This window comes from Podarcis filfolensis (genome assembly GCF_964270895.1).
Source record: "Podarcis filfolensis genome assembly, chromosome: 1".
Taxonomy (NCBI): Eukaryota; Metazoa; Chordata; class Lepidosauria; order Squamata; family Lacertidae; genus Podarcis; species Podarcis filfolensis.
Genome location: NC_139604.1, coordinates 107,316,664 through 107,337,729, shown reverse-complemented (window position 1 = coordinate 107,337,729; position 21,066 = coordinate 107,316,664). Strand labels below are relative to the sequence as shown.

The window sequence follows — 21,066 nt, the reverse complement described above, 5'->3', positions numbered from 1 at the left end:
AGAATCTTTAAAATGTCTATCATGAATGGTTCTTCACACCCCAAAAAAAACAAACTGAAACTAATTTATAATCTGATGTCTGGTTATCAGTGGTATCATGGAAAATTTCACAGACTTTTTGTACATGTTAAAGGTTTTGTGGTTTTTTGGGTTGTTTTTTTAAACAAGTAAAAAGGGGGTGCAGTCATATTACATTTGGAGCAAATCTCTAAATAGAGAATTCCTGCAGATTCTCTATATGTGAGTGCTCTTCAGCTGTTTACAGCAGTTGGAGGATGATAATGATTTCCAAATGGTCCTTAATTAATGGTCGCAAAGGCTAATATTTTTTATTATGGGAACAAGTCTATTGTTCCTCCTTTATCAAGCTGTCTTTATAGACTCAAGAAAGATGCATTAGTGAAAACCCTTTTATGCAAAGTAGGTCCATATTTATAGGATTTCAGAATGGTTGCTTCCATCTGTGGAGCTGGTGAATAGATCCAATTTCACTGCCAACACAAGAGAGAGTGACAGGTTACTCTTGTGAGAAAGGTTGTTTTAAAAAAAAACAACAACCCCGAATAGGCACATGTGCTCTTTTTACTTCCCAAAGGGAAGAAGCTCTTGTTTATTTCCCCTTGCAAATACACAAAACATGACCAGCACTGACTTGTGAATGAGTTCTCAGACAATAATGTGTTGCCATTCAACAGTGTCTCTCTCTGAACACTTCCAATGCAGGTTGGTGTTGCTGCCTCTAGTTTACATCTCAGGTAATTAAGGCAATTAAAATATCCCCAAATTTCCCAAACCTCACAACCAGAGAGGCCCAAAACAGGTTACTTGAATTCCATGGCTACTAGGCATGTCTGTGGTTGTGGTTGTTTTTTAAAAACTGTCACCTGGAGAGGGGTAGGGTGACAATTAGAAAAGAAATTCTCACTGGTTTCACTCCCAGCCTTTGCGTTCAAAATCTCCCAGAAGTGGGAGTACTGTTTAGACATTCTGGCTTTCAGTTCTTTGCCAAAATCCATTTTGTTTTGGAACATTTCAGCAGAACTGAAGGGGAATTAATGCAACAATTCTGCAGTATCTGCTCAGGAAACCTGTATGGTATTGTTAGAAGCTCGTTGGTCCTGTGCAGTTCTTTAGGACTTCAGCTGGAGATCTGCGGACAGAGAAATTTGCAACCTTCTCCCTAAGCTGCCACCATCCTGAACTATATCTGGAAGCATGAGACGTCTGGCTCCCTTGAGCTCTAGATGCTGTTTTGTGATTTCGCCTTCTCTGCCTCAGAAAGAAAGTGACCCTGCAAAAGGCAACAAGGACAGCACCGTGTGTTACATGAAAACAGACCCAGAAAACTCCAGCAGAATAAATAGAAACAAAATGCCGCAGCTGAGAAAGGCAAGGATATAATCAGGCCCAGCTTCTGCCACCAGTTCATGTCACTACGAGGAATGGTGCATCCAGCTCAGGAAAGCAATGACCCAGTTCCCCAGCTGGGACCCCTTCAGCCGCAGGAAAAGTTCGTACAAGTTGATCTGCCACAAGCTCAGGGCCTCAGAGATGGATATCTGTGCCTTCCTGTACAGTGAGTCACTCTTGCTCCTCTGGTGCCTGGAGAAAACACAGAAAAGGAACGTGTGAGATCTTGCAGCAATTTTGAGATCTTGAAATTAGTCCATGAGGGATAGGGCAGATACAGATCTGGCCAGCCAGGGGGGGAAACGTTCCCCACCCCTGTCTTACAGGGACAAAGGCCAGCAACAGGAAGCCAGTGAAAGAGCAATTCTGGTGGAGTTTACTGTGTGAACCAATTCATAAATTTGGGTCAAGTGAAATACACTGCCCCAGTCTCTACTGGCTTGCATTTGGACCCCATTTGGGCCAAAATTATTATTTATTAAATTGATATACCACCCTTCATCCAAAGATCACAGTTCACAACATAAAAATGCAAAATGAGAACGCACAATAAGTATTAAAATCAAGAGCAAGAACCACCCAATAACCCCCTGTCCTCCCACAAATACATTTAAAAGGACATAGAATGCTGATCAGCCAAAGGGCTGGTTAAAGTGAAATGTTTTTGCCTGGCACCTAAAGTTATGTTATGAAGGTGCTAGGTGAGCCTCCCTTGGGGAAGTATTTCACAAACACCAGGCAGGCCTCTACCTTTTCATTCCACCTGCCACCTCCACCTGTGTTACTAGTAGCCTTTGCCAACTTTAGACAATTCTACAGTGGGTACCATATGGCAGCAACGAAGGCAGAAATGAGGAAGCAAACCAACTGCCCCCTCTTAACAAGGGGAGGAAGGGGGTAGAAATTCATTACTCAATAAAGAACTGAACCCCAAACCGACAACTTCTCAACCCTTCTCCTCTGCTTGCGCCACCTTAAAGGAGATTTATAAAGATGGTTGAAGACACCTCAGGATGTTAAACGTTTCATGGCACCAATGTTATTTCCACACTCTGGACACCTATTTGTAGAACAGCCACGTTCTGCCACTCACTTTTTGCACAACATAGCGATCAAAACATCCTCTTCTCATGTTTCCCCTATTCAGGCTTCAGTTTTATTGAGCTCAGAAATTTGTTTGTTTGTTTTTTACACAATGCAACAGCTGCTCAGATTCCTATGGCCTAGATGAGATGGCCCATCTCACAGCTGTTCAGGCCTGTATCCTGTAGGCTGGTAATAGCTTGTAGAGACTGTGCTCTAGCCATTTCATTTTCTATGGTCCATCTCTCCTCCCCTCTAGGAGTCAGCTCTATCACATTGCCCCTTGCCAAATAGAATTACTTTATATCTTTTTCTTTCCTCCTCCCTGCTCACCCCGCCCCCAAATCACAGGTGACAATCATGATCTGAAGTGCAGTGAGGTGTGGAGGGAGTGCTTACCCCCAAATAATAATCCCAATTAACTCTGCCTCCCCCCTCAAAAAAAATGTAATAATGGTGTTGGGAAAAGGGGGACTATCCATTTGGCTACAAAGTGTTAGAAGATTCAAAAGGGAGTTGCTATTCCACTTCCACCTTAAAACAGAACAGCAGTGATTGGGTCCGGTAAATCTTCCACATCCAGATGCATCTGAATTCTGGCCTACATTTAGCTCCTTTGCAGGGTACCAGGAAGTAGGAATCACTAGCCAAACAACAGCCAAGGATCGTGTCTCATGGGGCAAAGGGAACTCACGTGGAGACAGCTCGAATGCAGCAGCGAGACATGTTGAGGAAGGAGCTGGCACTGGCCCGTGTCTGTAAAGCTGATTCAATCCCCCTCAACAAATCATTGGTCTTCAACAGCAGCAACATCTGACGGGGGACGCTGTTCAGCAGCTTGGTGATCTGAGGTAGGTACATGGCAGCGTTCGTCCGGATTTCCACATCCTGGCACAGTCAGACAGTAGGTGAAATGGGGATGAGAAAGGTTCACAATGGAGAGCTGATCCATAATCCCTGAGCCATAATCTACACAGATTTTGCAAAGAGGGCTTGCTCTGTAGAACAGCCTTTCTGAACCGGGTACCTCCAAATGTTTGGGTCTATAATTCCTATCATCTCTGAGCACTGGCCATGGTGCCTGGGTCAGACGGGAGACACAGTCCAAAACAATTTAAGCGCAGCAGGTCGGGGAAGGCCAATCCAGAGCTCAACAAATAGAAGCCCAGGTTCAACGAATAGGAAGTATAGTCAGTGTAAACCCACCCTCTGTGGTCTGTTGTTGGAGACAACTGCCCATCACACTCTGCAAGCATTTCAATGAATCCAGAGCACTGGTGCACATCTCACAAACACAGAAACTATCTCCACATCCTCTAGCAGCTAGCATGCTAATTAGTAAAATCCAGAAGAGAGTCAAAGGAGAATCTAAATGACATGAAGCTGCCCTATACAGAACAACACCAGTGGTCCATCAAGTCCAGTGCAGTCTATTCCAGGCAGCAGCAGCTCGCCACAGTCTCAGTCAGAGATCATTCCCAAACTGAGCATTCTTTTAATGGGACATGCCAGGAACTGAAGCTGGAACCTTTTGCATGCAGCAAATGTATTCTAAGACGGAGGAACAGCCCTTCCCTCTTGAGAAACCTGGGCTCTCCTACATGGGTCTCTACACAAGAACTGGGTAAGGGCCATAACTCAGTGGCAGGGCACACATTCTCTGGCATCTCCAGGTAGGACTGGGAAAGGTGGCAGTCGGGAACCCTGGAGAGCTCCTGCCAGTCAGTGCAGTCAATACAGGCACACCTTGTTTTATTGCGCTTCGCAGATACTGCTTTTTTCCCCCAAATTGAAGGACCAGAGGAGCTGTTACTGAGCTGCTGCATTCAAGACAAGGCTACAAGAGCCTGTCCCCACCACACAGTTGTTCCTGTTGCTCCTTACGAGGATACGGGTGCAGCCCAACTGCTCCAGAGGAAGGAAGAGCTCCCCTTTGCCCCACCTCTTTTGGCCACGGAAGTAGAGATGTCTAGGTCTGGAGCCAGGTTTTCCCCTCCCACCCCTATTGCTATTGCACACTTAACAGACTTCAATATAGTGTGAACACAACTTTTTATATGCACTGGGAAACCAAGAAAATTGTGGGACTCGCTTTCTTACGATATTTGTTATATTGCAGTGGTCTGGAACTGAATCTGCAATATATCTGAGGTATGTCTGTACTGAGATACATGGACTAGTTCACTATAAGGCAGGTTCCTGCGCTCCTATGCAGACCTTCTTTAGTTGAGGTATCTATGACTGTTCACCAGAGTGTTCTTAGGGCAGTCTCCTTGTTTATTACTTACATTAACCTACTAGACAGCTATAATAAAAGATGTACCTCTTGTTTAGTGACTGGCAGCCGGTCGATGCCCCTGTTGACTGACTCCCAAGACCTGGCAGTGAGCATGCAGGCAAAGAGGGGATACAGGTCGCCCGCTCCCAGCCGACGACTGTATTTCTGGACACGCTTCATGTCAGATTTGATCAAGGCCTGCCAAAGCTGGCAATAGTCCAAGCGGAAGTTCTCTGACAGGACCTGGAGGAGGAGGAGGAGGAATTTCCCACAAAGCACTGTTAAATAACATTATGGACAGAAAATACAAAATTCTATAAGAGAAGAAAACAGTTGGGATTAAGTGACAACTATGAATAAGAAAATGGGACGCAGGTGGCGCTGTGGGTAAAACCTCAGTGCCTAGGGCTTGCCGATTGCATGGTCGGCGGTTCGAATCCCCGCGGCGGGGTGAGCTCCCGTCTTTCGGTTCCAGCTCCTGCCCACCTAGCAGTTCAAAAGCACCCCTAAGTGCAAGTAGATAAATAGGTACCGCTTTATAGCGGGAAGGTAAACGGCGTTTCCGTGTGCTGTGCTGGTCTCCGGACAGCACTGGCCCCCGGCCTCTTAAGTGAGATGGGCGCACAACCCTAGAGTCGGACACGACTGGCCCGTACGGGCAGGGGTACCTTTACGTTTATGAATAAGAAATAGGTTGGCCTGTGTCACTCGTTTAATTCACAGAGGCAATTGGCTACTACTCCAGCACAGCTCTAAGCTGCACCCCAGGTGGAATATGGATATGGTGCCCTCCTTACTGTGGGTCCAGCAGCTCATATTCTTGACAGTCTTGCTCACTCATTCTGCTGGGCCCCGTAGCTTATCTTTCCTAATGAGCCAGTCAGCCATTCCCACAGCTGAGACAGCTGCCCACCTCCTCTCTATGAGCCACAGCCCACAGGCTACGAGTTGGTGCTACTCAGGCACCCTCACCTTACATCTGCCTTCTGCAGCCTGGTTCCCTCCCCTGATATTGTGGCACTACAACTCGCATCATCCTTGACCACCGACCATGCTGCCTACAGCTGATGGGAGTTGTAGTCCAACAGCATCTGGAAGGCAGCAGGTTGTGGACTCTTTCCCATGCCTCTCCTACTGCCTGCCTGTTCCCTGCATCATCACAGCACCCGTCTCCTCTTCATCCCTTCTGGTTCCTAAGCCAGAATAACAAAAACCTCATTGGGAAAGACAAAGATTGCCATCTGCTACCGTGGCAAAAGAATTCTTCCTGGCAAAGTTCTGACCTCAGTACGGACAGCCCTCCTTCTCTCCCCATGTCCTCTCACTGCTCTCTGCTTACCTGATAGAGCCCATGGTCCAGAAGTATAATGTGCGTCTTGCCTGTACTTGGGCACTTCTTCACCAACACATTGCCAGGGTGTGGGTCACAGTGCACAAAGCCATTGACAAATATCATTTCACTGTACATCTTCCCCAAGTTGTAAGATATCTGAACAAAAAAAGGGAGGCACCATATAAGACTCTGAGAAGCTACAGGGCTATGGGCAGGGGAGCCCACGTGCCAGGGAACAAAGGGCAGGATTCAACTAATGAGTTGCGGTGTCAGCAGAAACCCTGTGCAAGAAGTTATGTTTGTGTAATGGGACATTCCCTCTTCTCCTCCCCCATGCATGCCTGAAATTTACTAGGAGGGGGTGAGGGAAAACCTCAGAACAGTGTGCAGGAGGAGGAGAGAGGGGACCATTCGATCTGCCGGGTGAAATGTTTGACCTGACAGGACCATCACCTTAGCACCATGTTGAATTGCTCCCAATATCTATGGCAGGTAGGTAGCAAATGCAGGCATCCTCCTCGCATTCTTAGGCTCTCCAAAGAGGGGGCAAATGTGTGAGCATCTACCTAAAGATTTAACATGGGTGAGAGTGCAGGAATTAGCAGGAAGCCAAGAAAGTGGAAAGGGGAATAATGAAAAGCAGAACTGAAATGCCCAGCTGAGTGCAGCTTCATACACTACTGTACACAGATATAAAACTGAATGGTCACTCAACAGAGAGATGCAGTGTCCTTGTGAATATGTGTGTGCATTTACACTTAAAATATATTATGTGCATGCCTAAAAATGATAGAAAGAAGTACAAGAAGTGGCCCCAGTGCAGACAAAGTGTATCAACCTTTTCGCATGAGTTTAAGTGAGATAGACATAGGTTGCATTCATAAGTGATGCAAGAACACTGTCTTTAACATAGGTGAGCATAATTAATATGACAGATAATGCAAGAAATTGTTGTTTTTAACAGACACTATAGTTTCAACAAATATGCTTATTGTGACCAAAAGTTCTGGTGGGTTCAATCCCCTCCCCCCATTATAGCAAACACTCATAATTTTAAAGATACCCATTAGTGTTTGCTGGTCTCCTTTTTGTCATGCGAAATCAGAGTAGAACTGCCCGTGAAAACAGCAGTAGGGCAAGAAAACACTCAATGGTATTGCAGGACATTACTATGACTAAGAAGAGGGAGCAAGAACTTGACACAAGGCTGCCCGTTTCAGTGGAAACCCCACATTCACCATAATATTTGGTTCCACTCTCACAGCCCGTTAGCAGTTGTTTGTCTCTGATGTGATGCCATCACACCGCCATGGAAAATGTTTTTTCCAATGATATAAATGCTTCTTCTGATAGTAGCCATAATTCCCTCCTCCTGCTTCTAATGCACATCAGACTTTCGCTGCCCCTTCCTTGCTGTTACTGCCACACCTCCTTGCTCAGTCAGATGTTAGTCTGATTTGTGATGTTTGCAAAGATGAAGCAGCACTATGAGGCTGTTTAAATCATTCTGTCACTGCCTATGATCCCCCTTCATCAACCCTTCTCCCCAATCATCCCCTTATCGCCACACCATTTTATTAAAGTTAAAAGCTAGCTCAGAGGAATAGATGTCAACGTTTCCCTTTTTTTAAAGGGAAATTCCCTTATTCCGAATAGGATTCCTCGCAAGAAAAGGGAAAAGTTGACAGCTATGCTCAGAGGCAGGGAAGGGTCCTAGAGCTCTGCATCTCACTTTCACTGGGGAGTGTGAATACACTCCCCCCCCCCGTTATGCGTCAAAAGAGCACGCACAAACAGCACACACACATTAGCCATTGCCTTACAACCTCTTCCCCCAGCAAGACACAAACAGCCCCGCAGCAGGTTGCCCAAGAGGCAATTAAAAGACAATTATTACAAAACATCCTTAACACATCAACAAGCACATAGTATAAGCAACCAACTTTCAAAGTGTTTCGGGGTAAGGAAGGAGAGTCTGCACAGGCACCAGCAACAAACCTCAGACCCAACACTTCCGTGTAGGAGAAGGATTCTGGAGCACATTGCATGGATCGCCACACCAAGCATGCACAAGTATGGAACACACTTTCTGCACCCTGGTGGGATGGCACTGGAGTCAGGAACGTAGCATGAGCTGGAGAGCTGCAGCTAATTTTGCATATTTATTTCATCACAGAAGGTTGCAAACAAACTAAATCTGCTGGACCTGTTGCTGCCATTCGTCAGCACCATCATCACTTAATCCTATAATATTCTGCTTTTTGGTTTAAAGTTTAATAAAGCAATCACTGTTTTCATACAAAATATCAAACAACCCGTCATCGACTCTTGACCTCTTTCCTCCAGGTAGCCCCAACGCAAATGCAGAGAAACAGAAAGAACAAAAAAATAATAGAAGGGTGGGTGAGGTGAGCCATGAGCAGGGAATCGTGTTTCAAACTCCAGGAATCCAGACCATACGTTGACACAATATTGTATTGTAGAAATTACTTCCCACAAATGTAAAAAAAAAGAAAAGATAAAGAAACCTTGACCTCATCTTTGAAAGCTCTGGAAAGAGTCAGAGTAAAAAGAAACAATTATATCAGTCCATGGTTTTTCAAATGGGGGTCTAGGAAATCCTGGTGTGTTTTGGATCCTCATCAAAGACTCCTTAATAATGGCATCTTCCTGGAAGGAGAACTTTCCCAAAAAAACCTGATTTTCCTCTGGAGCAGACAGCTGCAGGAGAGCGTTGGTTGTGTTCTAGGTCATTGTTACAGCAGCCATTTGGAAGGGTTCTATGCACCTAGAACATGTTGCAAAATTCCTTGCAACCCATTGGGATTCCACGGCAGACATTCCACTGCAGAGCATCTTGTGCTCAATGCCAAATTCTTCTATTTCACTTCCTAACCTGACATGCAGGTGTATCTTTACAGTATCATTTGAAACAGTCCCCTTCACTGAACTAGCAGATCAAAACATATCTCTAGAAACTCCCAAGTGGTCCTTTACTGGGATGGCAGACATAAAGTTTATGTTATAAATGTTATAAATACAGTGGAACCTCGGGTTGCGAACGTGATCCGTGCGGGAGGCACATTTGCAACCTGCAGCGGCGCATCTGTGCACACGCGGGTCGCGATCTGGTGCTTTTGCGCATGCACGAGCACCAAAACCTGGAAGTAACCTATTCCGGTACTTCCAGGTTTGGCGTGGTGCGCAACCCGAAAACACATAACCTGAAGCGTCTGTAACCCGAGGTACCACTGTACTCAAAATTAAATGTAAAATCATGATGGGCCTGAGAGGTGCTATACTCCATAATTATTAACAATATATTACTGTTGTCGTTATTACTATGTGTCATGCAGAGATTGACAACACAAGCTTACGGTCTAACATACACAATGCAAAAGAGAAAAGGAACTGGGAAGGATTTGGAAAACAAGCAAATTTAGGCTCTGATTCTTTATAAGTTGCATAATAAATATCATTTTAAAAAAATAAATAATAAAAAAGCTGTGGTGACTGATGACAGCTCGGGTGGGGGTCATAATGTCAATGTTTACTCCCCAGGGCTTAGAGGTATGCGAACTAATGCAAGCTTTAAAAACCCAGGATAGGCCGGCAGTCACTGGGATTCATTGTTGGAATCAGTTTCTGCAAAGTTAAGGTTGCTGCATAGACTACAGGCACAGTTAGCAACCAAAGAGGCCACCTACAGAAAATAAGAATGGGATCTAAAGGCAGAAGGGAAAGAGTCGTGGAAGAGCTGACTTGCAGGCAGTGGAAAGAATGTTCAGATCTGAAGCTGACTCAGCACAGAAGGTTGGGAGCAGATCAAATATTGAAAACTCCCTGAGGGAACAGAGAGCAATTGGTATATTTTACTTCTTTATTGGGTTACTCACAATGGCTGAGTGCCAGAAGCCAATGCCCTCTAGGGCCTCTGCCTATAGTCCCACAGAGGTCAGCCCTTGACAGCATCTTTAATCTAATTAGCACTTATCTCTTGGTCCCAGGGCTGCCACTAGAGTAGAGGAGGGTGGGCTGGGTCGGGCAAACAGAAGAGTGAAGACAAACTCATAAAGGATGCTTTCAATGTCAGCTTTTTCTACTTGTGTTTAGAAAAGAGGCCAGAATATGGCCCAGGAGGCTTTGGGTACTCAGGAAAAGGAGCTGGTGGAATATGAATTTGTATTGTGCCAAACATTTATCCTACATGTGTGTGTGGTTTTTTAACCATTCTCCATCAGTAAATGGGAAAGAAACTGCATTTGGTTATCAAAGGGGACGGAAAACTTTAGCAAAAGTCTCATCCACGTTTTTTGTTACGCTGACTTTATTTTTGAACTGGCCAAGGGGCGTTGGTGAGCATCTTTTCTTTAATTCAACAAATCATCTCACTAGCAGTCTGTGCTCTGCAGCTTCCCTGAGACCTGTGCCTCAACTAAAGCTCAGGGGAAACATTGTAAAGTAATTGCTGCCATGGGGCTTTTCCAGATCAGGAAGCGCAGGCAGCCAGGGAGGCTGCAAAGTGCTGCATAAATGCTTACAAGGAAGAAGAGGAAGAAGAAGAAGAAGAAGAAGAAGAAGAAGAAGAAGAAGAAGAGGAGGAGGAGGAGGAGGAGGAGGAGTTTGGATTTGATATCCCGCCTTTCACTCCCTTTAAGTAGTCTCAAAGTGGCTAACATTCTCCTTTCCCTTCCTCCCCCACAACAAACACTCTGTGAGGTGAGTGGGGCTGAGAGACTTCAAAGAAGTGTGACTGGCCCAAGGTCACCCAGCAGCTGCATGTGGACGAGCGGAGACGCGAACCCGGTTCCCCAGATTACGAGACTACCGCTCTTAACCACTACACCACACTGGCTCTACCTCAAGGACTGCCATTCCCCATATAAATCAACCTGGACTTTGTGATCATGCTTTGAGGCCCTTCCTCATGTGCCACCTCCATGAGACATCTGGAGGGTGGCAACATGAGAATGGGCCTTTTCTGCAGCAGCTCTCCATTTGTGGAATGCTCACCCTGGGGAGGTTCACTTGGTGCCTTCATTATACCAGATTGTTGGCTGGTTAATATTCTATAGCCTTTTAGATGACCAAGGTTGTTGTTGTTGTTTGTTTGTTGTTAAAATTTATATGCTGCCCTTCAACTGAAGATCTCAGGGTGGTTCACAAGATAGAAATACAGGATAGAAGCACGAAATAGTGAAAAAGAGCACAAAACAATAACTCCGCCTCCCACAAACAACCTTGGTCATCTCACAAGATCGTGAACTTAAAACCACACACCAGCTGAAATCCTAAAGAAATTCTCAAGTGCCTCGAGAAAGAAAAGCAGAAAAACTCTTTTGCAGATGAAGGGAGGAAAAACCTGAGAATTGGAGGACAAGTTTTGGCACCCTAGGATTGCAATTGTACGTGTTTTGTGGACCAAGGCTGAGAGCCTTTGCGCTGCTTTATGGAATCCCAGGCAACAGTTTGCATTCAGAAGCTGAAGCCTGAAGGGGAGGAATCCCACCACAACGGCAGCTGACCTTGCGTGAATTTCCCTCTTAAGGAAAACCACCATCTTCTGAGACCTCGTGGACACCTTCTCATGGGCGCTGCTCATTATTCAAGGAGGTGGCAGGAGGCAGAGAGACACAGGCTCCTCCTGCCTGTGCTGCATCCCAGAAAGCAGACGGCTTGCTGCAATTCTGAGCACATCAGGGCCAGGCAGCAGCGACAGCAAGGGCAGAAATTTAAATTCGTTCATCAACATTAATCACAAGACTGCAGTAATAAGAGGCACTATCCGGGCCCAGTCTGTGGGGAGAGGCAGCATACAAATGTCACCAAGCTATGAAGCCCATCTCTCCCTGTGGGTTTCCCTGTTCAAGCTGAGGAGGCTCTGGGTGCGCTTATGAGAAAGCAAGTGTGGTAAAGCATCTGTGCATGCCAGTGTATCCAAATATGCCTGCTCAGATATGCTGCTTTATGACTGTGCACATGCAGCTGTGAATTTGCAGTAGAGTCTGCATTTATTTACTCTTGGTGGCTTCATACCGCTCTTTGATCATAGTCCCATGGATGGTTTACAAACCGGATAAAACAATTAAGATGCAATTACAAGGTAGTAAATGTAAAATGGTTGGCAGGTTTAAAAGTGCATCTAATAAGACTGGAAAGATATAAAAGGTCTTTGCTTGGCATCAGTAGAACCATAAAGTGGGTGTCAAGCTAACCTTTCTGGGGAGAACTGGGGTGCCACCAATGGGAAGGACCCCTCTCTGGCATCTTAGATGGTGGAGGCACCTGTAGGAGATCTGCCCTTGAAGATCTTAAATGGACAGTTAGGTACATATTTAGCCTAAAGTGCTAATAAATCTGACGCCAGTTGTGAATCTGTGCCTGTCAAGAGACTGGAGAATAACAATTTCCAGTGAAATATCACTCAAAACTTTACTCTGGCTGTATTTGCCTCTTTTTGAGTTTGCCTTCAGGCATGTACAAAATCCAATGGTTAAAAAAAGAAAAGATAAGATAAATGTCAAAATATTACACTGTATTAATGACAGGATGAATGCTCATTTAATTAGGGAACAGCAGCTGCAACATTTAATTCTCTGGACCAATCGGCCAATCAGTGCGAAGCAAAAAAGCTTGAATTTCATGTGTATTGGGATCAAAGCAGAAGCTGAGGATGCTGCAAACTGCGGACAAACCAGTAAAAAAAATAATAATTGGGGAACCTGACTTTTTATCTTTTTTCCTCATAGCTCCAGTGGGTATATCTACACTACAGAATTGTCTGTCAGCAATCCCATCTCCCAACACACAGGACTACAGCTCCCAAGGTTCCTTAGGGAAAAGACAGCCTACTACATCCGAATAAATCTGTAGGATTGATGCCCTGTCAAATAAAACTCCAACCTATTTCAACTTTGGTGCTTGGGACAGTGACTGTTGGACCCGGCAATGTTTCAAGGAACCAATCTCCAATAGCTGCTGTTCCAGACAAAAGAAATAACATTAAATACGGTACGTGCAACTGCAGCAAAATGCCATCAGTTGACATGGGGAGAATGATATCCAAGCCAGGAATTTGTATGTTGGGCTGTGCAAATCCAGGAAATGGGAAAGAACAAAGTGAAGCAAAGCCAGAGCAGTTTGCAGGAAAGGGATAACTGCAGCTGTTAAGACGGCTCCATCTGCACCTTGGAAGCTGCCCTGTGTCATGCGGGGAGGCTGCCCAGGGTAGGAAAGCCTTCCCACCTGAGGACAGGTGCCCAGTGGCCTTGGGGGCGCTGGTTGGCTGCCAGCTTGACTGGAAGCAACTTAGTGGCCCTCGGTTAACAGATTCTGCCACCAACAACTCCCAACAAGGTGTCACTGAGAAAGAATCTGCACCCCTCCAGGAATCCCAGACCTGTGGCAGCTCAGGTATCCTGCAGTTCCCAGAGAACACAATTTCTAAAGGGCACAGGAAGGGCCCTTGCAAAGAAAATACAATGCTCTGCTGGTTTCTAGGACACCAATCATTAAGCTGATTAAGGTATGTGTTGGGTATCCCATTGCTTAACTCAAACCACTGAGGGCCAGAAACTGATTTATAGTTAAGAGTAAAATTCTAACTGGACTATAAAGAAGGCTGATCGCCAAAGAATTGATGCTTTTGAATTATGGTGCTGGAGGAGACTCTTGAGAGTCCCATGGACTGCAAGAAGATCAAACCTATCCATTCTGAAGGAAATCAGCCCTGAGTGCTCACTGGAAGGACAGATCCTGAAGCTGAGGCTCCAATACTTTGGCCACCTCATGAAAAGAGAAGACTCCCTGGAAAAGACCCTGATGTTGGGAAAGATTGAGGGCACAAGGAGAAGGGGACGAGAGAGGACGAGATGGTTGGACAGTGTTCTCAAAGCTACGAACATGAGTTTGACCAAACTGCGGGAGGCAGTGAAAGACAGGAGTGCCTGGTGTGCTCTGGTCCATGTGGTCACAAAGAGTCGGACACGACTAAACGACTAAACAACAACAACATTCTAACCTGGCAATATGTGAACCAGTGCACAATTGTGTCTTGTGGGTGTTTCACGTTACCTACCTCTGGAATGGTACCTGTGCTGACCATATCATCCACATTGAGCACTCGAAAATCCTAAAAGGAACAAGGAGCTCAAGACCAGATCTGTTTGTGTCTTTCCTCTATTTATTCCTGTCTCTTTCAATTTAGAACAGATACTAGCTGTTGGCCCGAATTCAGCCCTAATATTTGCCAATTATTTTAAGAGACGGCGACACTAACTTCTATTGATCTCATTAAAAGTAAAGGTCGTGAGGTAGCTCATTTCTCAGGGCTCAATATTACCTCCTCAGGCCAAAAGAATAGCATTGATTTTGGAACTTTAATCGAAGGTTAATAGGATTAGCGAGCATGGTTAAAAAAACGAACACCCTGCCATTGCAGGTCCCCAGTCACATTGGTGTGAAATTAGCCAAGGTTGTGTGACATCTAGGGGCCCTGACACTACTTGCTTGCGCATCATCTCAACTCTGCAATATCTCTTGTTCATGGAACCACATAGAAAGCACCATCAGAAAACAGGACAGTAGATCAACGCACAGAAGGAACAATATTTTGGTGAGGAATTATGGAGGTAGATTTGCACTGCGGTTGCAAAGCTTGGCTAAGGCAAAGAAGCAATGTGTACAACTAGGCAACTGGCCCCACAACCCTGGTTCATCAGTGATGGGGAGAAAGGCCCGCTTTTAAAAAAAAAAACAATCAGAGAACCAGCATTTTCAACTTGGTCTATACTTGTAACCAAATGATGTGGAAGAACAAATTGTTCAACTTCAGATTGCAGGAGGGGAAGGTGCCATTTTACCCCAGGTAAAATTAAACCTTTCTCCCTGATGTGATACTTATCTAGGAAAGCGTAAAAAACAAACAAACCAGTCTTTGATATCTAATTTACAGCACATGTCATAATCCAGTCCACTACCTCATATCAGATCTGTACTATCACATCATGCTGCAGATGGAGACTTTGATTCTCAAGTCAGGAGTTGAGTTCCACACTCTCAACATGTGCCTCCTAAAGTATCATTATGATATGGGTCAAAGCAGTGGTTCCATTTTCACATGATTCTGTTCTACGGTCTCTGGCCAACTTAGGCCTGTCTTTTGGCATGCTGCAACAGTGATTCACCAGTTCCACTTGGACTGCCCAGATCACCCCACTTGAGATGGCATATGACAAGAAAGAGTATACTGATGGTAAAGGGAGTGGCAGTAGGATTTCCTAGCTTTGAATCTCGCGATATGGTCAAGTTTGCTTTCAGGTCTGAGGGCAAACTCTGCTTCTTCAGTGCTCCCAGTTCCTAACTGCAGAGTTAGAAGAGGTTCAGAAAAGGGCCACCAAAATGATCAAGGGGATGGAGTGACTCCCCTATGAAGAATGGTTGCAGCATTTGGGGTGTGGATAAGCCCTTGCTTGCCTTTTTCTAACTAAAAAGGCAAGTTTGGAGTTATCCACACTTCCATTTGCCCTGTCACTTTCCCCTGCGAACACCCACCAAGCCAAGTTGGATCAAACAGCAATCAGGTCTTCCATGGATTGCTGTTTGTTCTGATTTAGTGCTAAAGAGCAGGTTTTCCAGGGGGGCAAAGCGGTGGGTCAAAGGCGAAACTGCTCAGCCCTGTGCTTTTCAGGCGCAGGACAAGCAGAAGTGTGAATGAGCCCTTAGAGGTGACATGATAGACGTTTATAAAAAAAAATGATACAAGGCATGGGGAAAGTAGATAGAGAAAGGTTTTCTCCATCTCTCATAATACTAAAATTTGTAGGCATCCAATGAAGTCAAATGTTGGAAGGTTTAGGACAGATTATGCAAAGCATAATCAAATGATGGAACTCACTCTCCCAGGAATGATGGCCGACTTAGATGGGCTTAAAAGAGGATTAGACAGGTTCATGGAGGAGAGGGTTATTGATGGCTACTAGCCATGATGGCTATTCTCTCCCTCCACAGCTGGAGGCAGTAATGCTTCTAAATACCAGTTGTTGGACGCCACGGGAGGGGGGAGCCTCCTTGTGCTCAGGTTTTGCTCCCTGGTTTCCCACAGGCATCTGCCTGGCCACTGTGAGAACAGGATGCTGGAACAGATGGGCCTTTGGCCTGATACAGCAAGCTATTGTTATGTTCTTAGCTGGTAGAATCTTATAAGCCAGTTCCAGAATCTTGCCATTTCCTGACAAAGTCCACTGATGTTTGAAGGGGTGCTTTGAGATCTTGAGAAAAGGAGGCTTAAGGAAGGACAAAAGGCTGTTGACTGTTTATTTACAGAGGGAACAAAAAGGCTTCAAAACTCTGCTGTGAAAAGCTTGAATTCACAGTCGTCACGCAGGAGGGGGAGAGAATAGTTGCGATACAGAGCACATATACCTGTGATGATGCACTTACATTTTTATTACTTGAATCAGAATTCTTGCTTGACATGAACCATCTCTCTAACACATCACAGAACATAAAATATTATTTCTGTGTTTCTGGGGTGGTAGCAGAAAATCACATGTACTGACAAAACCCTGTTTACTTGGTCCTCCATTTTCCTCAAGCAAGGCCAGCATCTAATTCCCACCAAATTCCTCCAAATCCATAGATCAATTATTGAGCCTGTCTTGCAGAAATCTGGGGGAAATCCGGATTGTCAGTTAACACCAAGGTCGCCATCTCCCACTGACCTCAGGAGGCATCTAGCATCCCCTCACTTCTCAACAGGCGTCCCAAGGGTTACCTGCCTATTGTGACTTGGGTTCTGACTGGTGACTGCAATGGCAGCTGTCACTCAAACCAACGTGGGTGAGAGAGTCCTTAAAAGTGAACTGTGGGATGCAAGCCTTTGTCCTTGTCCCTCAGACCAGGGCCCACTGGTTTCGCTGCTAGCCTCTGGGTCCCCTATTTATCACTGACCATCAGAAAATGTGCAGCTCATTCTCCTTGCTGCTTTACTCTTAGGGAGTAAAGAGTCCAGAATCTTGTGTTGTAAATAAACAGCTTGGGATCAATCAGATTTGAACCACAGAGCTCCTTTTGCTTCAGAATTTTGATTTGTCCACTCACATCCTCCTTTCTCTTTTATTCTTAATAAAACTGCATGTGATTTTGGTTACTGGGGTCTCTTAAAGAATTCAATGCAGTTTTTTTTAAGGTTCTTGCTGTTATCACTGTGTTTTGCCTCATGGGAACCCATCTACCTACACTTCATCATCATCATCATCATCATTACTTTTGAAGGCAGGTTTCATCTCAGTTCTATTGTCACTGCTCTATTTCACACCCCCAACCTGGCTGAATGTATTCTTGAACTCTGCAAACTCCTGTTGCTTGCCTGGATGGAGGACCCAGAAAGAAGCTAGCCTAGTGTACTAAGGCAACATTAAAATTTATTGCTCTGCCCACCACCAGCATGTGGCCCTTGGAAGGTCGTCCAGAGGGGAATATTGCCCTTGGTCTGCAAATTTCCCCCCACCTGCTGCGTTCATGTATCTCCTTTCTCGGTACGTAATGTGACCACTACAGCTGAGTTCATGCGCTCTGCAACTACAAAGCCCTTGCAGCTCTGTAACATCATTTTTGTGATGGAGCCTGAGGAATTATATGCAAAAATATCCTTGTAGCCCCTGGACCACAGGGGCTGGAGATCAGAGTGAGAATACTTGGCTACTCTCTGACCTTAATACATTCAACCAGCTGCCATGCGCTTGTCTCTATATTATGCAATGCTATCCGGCCGCCTGATCCAGGGAAAGCCCCTTTGCCTAAAGATCTCCGTTCCCAAACACACGTCCCTGCTCCTTCCCTTTGCCTTGCCCTCTACATTCATGATGCGTCTTCTCGAGTTCTTTCCCCGCCTTTCCTTAGTCCTCCAGCTATGTTCTCATTCTAGGCCGCACTCGCACATGAATAAGTAACTGTTCCACAGGCAGATATCTCAGTGTTTGCACTTGTCTTTAGAAATCAAAGGCTTCTCTGATTAAATGCCATTACAGTCCGGCGCTCGGATGGATCCAGGGAGATTAATGTGCTTTTGGGCAGCTTTAATGATAATCCCGCTACAGACGGCATTAAGTAAATGTCAGTAACCTGGTTTGAAGGGAGCTTTCACCTCAGGGATCCTTTCCATTTAGAGGAGAGAGGCTCAGCCTGCTTTTTTCAAGGCTGTGTTGCTCTACAAAAGAAAGCCTGCTTAGCACAGATTCCTCTGAGCCCCTCCCAGCAAAAAATAATAATAATGGCAAGGCTTCTTTCAGGGGAGAGTGAGGTGGCATGCCTGCCATTGTGGGTCCACAGAGAGACTGCAGATCAATGCTAGAACATAGAGGAGGCTCCGTGTTTAATCCCCAGCACACTCAGTGTCTGTTTTTGTTCTTTAAAAAAAGAGAACAAAATAGCACTCAGCAGGGCTGAGAAAGACTTAAGAGACTAACTGCAAGGCAGAGTAGGTATTGCTGGGTGGAAGGGACAATTTTCTGAGCCAGTAAAAGGGACTTTCATATATTTATATGAGGTAGCAAAGCTGAGAAAAACTGAGATCTTTGAAAGCATATGAAATTGCTTTACACAGAGACAAGCCAAGCACACCCCACTCTGATTGGCAGCAGCTCTCCAAGACCCCAGGAAGAGTTTTCCCCCAGGCTGAGATCTCTTTGGTTTTTTGGTGGTGGATTCGATTGAGAAAGGTGTCTTATAAATAAACGCTGTAGACAAAGCATGCAATCTACCACTGAGTGATGGCTGAGGCCCACTTTTATAGATTGGCCACACCACTAACTCTCGCTCTCTCCCCTCTATATATTTATACATATTAAGCTTTTTTAAGGGTGTGGGTATGCATGTGTGGAAAAACAGTACACACATAAATACACACAGCTCATATTATTAACAGGTAGGCTATGCCATTCACAGACGAACATTCCCCACAAATATTTCCTAAAGAATGTAAGAATATCCCTGCTGGAGGGAGACTGACTCCCTAGAAAGTAATAAAACAACGATCAACATCCTATATTCAAAAGAACGATTTTACGAGTATGAAGGGGAAAACTCCAGACTATTAGTGAACAGGTGCAGGAAAAAAATCTCTTAAAACAAGAATACACTGCATTACTAAAAAAAGGATGGAAACACAACATTCTCCTCCAAAGAAATAAATCATTTGCGGAATTTTACTCTAATCTATACCCCTCCCAGAACCCATCTGAGCAAGAAATCAAAACCCTTTTAGCAGGACTATCTGTGCCAATTTTAACTGCAGAGGAATGAGAATCCCTGGACAGTCCTATCACCCCAGAGGAATTAAGATGGTCCTCAAAAATCTGAAACCTCGCATAGTCCCAGGCCCAGCTGCTTTTCACAGCAGACTTCTATAAAAAAATTCAAGGAAACCCTGGCGTCCTACATGACTTGCCTATTTAATGACATGACATGATCCCCAAAACCTGGCCCTCCTCCAAAATATTCTCTATCCCAAAACCATTCAAAGATAGCCTCATAGTAGAATCATATCGCTCAAACTCACTGATAAATCAGGACTGCAAGATATTCACATCTATCCTGGCTAATCGCCTAAAAGCCTTCCTATACAAACTAATAGCCCCAGACCAAGCTGGCTTTGTCCCTGGCCACAACATAACGGATCCCATCAGGAAGTTACTGAATCTGATCAATCATAGCAAAACAACTAAAAGCTCACTGACAATTATATCCCTCAATACACTAAATTATATCCCTCAATCAATGCCTTTGATTGCTTAGAATGGAAATACCTACTAGCAGTATTAACCAGTATGAATTTCGATCCCTCTGTACTACAAACCCTCAAACAAATTTACTCCCAAGCCTCAGCTAAATGCAGAATCAACAATATGGACTCCACCACCATCACAATCCAAAAAGTCACAAAACAAGGATGCCCACTGTCTCCCTTTCTATTCATCCAGGCCCTGGAAGCCTTAACAATTTGACTCCGGGCAGCCCCTAATATTAAGGATGTGGAATTAAAATTGAAACAAATAAATTAGGGCTCTTTGCAGACGACCTGATGATCACGACACCAGACCCCATTATAAAAGCAACGACACGAATCAAAGAACTCAGTACTTTTGCAATGGTATCAGGCCTTCAGGTGAACTTTGCTAAATCTGAGGCAATGTGCTTCAACACTCCCTCTCATATCCAAAAAGGATTCACTAACATCACAAAGATAAAACTCTGCCATACAAAATTAAGATACTTGGGGGTACAAATAACCAGTAACCTTAACAAATTATACCTCCAAAATTGCAAGCCTCTCTGGCGACAAAGCAACAAAGACCTGAGAAGATGGAATAAATCTAACTTTACTCTCTCAGATAAAATAGCCACGTAAATATCAAGGACCTCTGCATAGTGTGAGACAATATGTCCTCCCATGTTGTCAGTGAGTGCTTTTGCCTTCCCTGCAACAGTGTCCCCAAGTGAATGGCTCTCCTTTACTACACAGGAATGAACAGCAAACATGTATTCGGAATGGAAAGTGCCGCACTCAGGGTCAACACAAAGGTTGGTGCTGGATCTGCTCCCTGGCCCTTGGTGAACTCAATGACAGCAGACACAGAGACCCAAGTCTACTTCTCTGCACAGTCCTGCCCCTTCATTTGCATGGCCCCATCAAACAGTTTGCATGGTAGGGTTTCTTGGTCACACCAGAATGTGACAGGAATGCTAGGAACTGTTATATACAGTGCATCTAAATGATAGCTTTGGAAGCATAGGAAGGCAATGAGGCAATGGTTCTAAGTACTAATTTCCCTTCATGCTACTGGCAATTAGTGCATTAATGTGATTTGTGTGAGCTTACTTACATCTGTGAGCAATTCCTTCTAGTGGGAAGTAGGAGAATAAAGACGTAACCTCTTGGAGGGCAATGAACACATGTCTATTT

At 44.9% G+C, this 21,066-nt stretch overlaps 1 protein-coding gene across 4 annotated transcripts in view; it reads right to left on the bottom strand.

Moving 5' to 3' along the window:
* Positions 1 to 577: 577 nt before the first annotated feature.
* The window catches only part of ADCK1 (aarF domain containing kinase 1), a 106,489-nt gene continuing 86,000 nt past the window's right edge, over positions 578 to 21,066 (bottom strand). For all 4 annotated transcript variants that reach the window (XM_083615681.1, XM_083615679.1, XM_083615680.1 and 1 more), the window contains 4 exons: positions 6,111 to 6,260; positions 4,817 to 5,014; positions 3,188 to 3,381; positions 578 to 1,602 (listed from right to left, as the gene is read on the bottom strand). In XM_083615681.1, the coding sequence (XP_083471807.1) occupies positions 1,434 to 1,602; positions 3,188 to 3,381; positions 4,817 to 5,014; positions 6,111 to 6,260 (711 nt within the window). In that variant the 3' untranslated portion in view covers positions 578 to 1,433. The remainder of the gene's footprint in view (positions 1,603 to 3,187; positions 3,382 to 4,816; positions 5,015 to 6,110; positions 6,261 to 21,066) is intronic.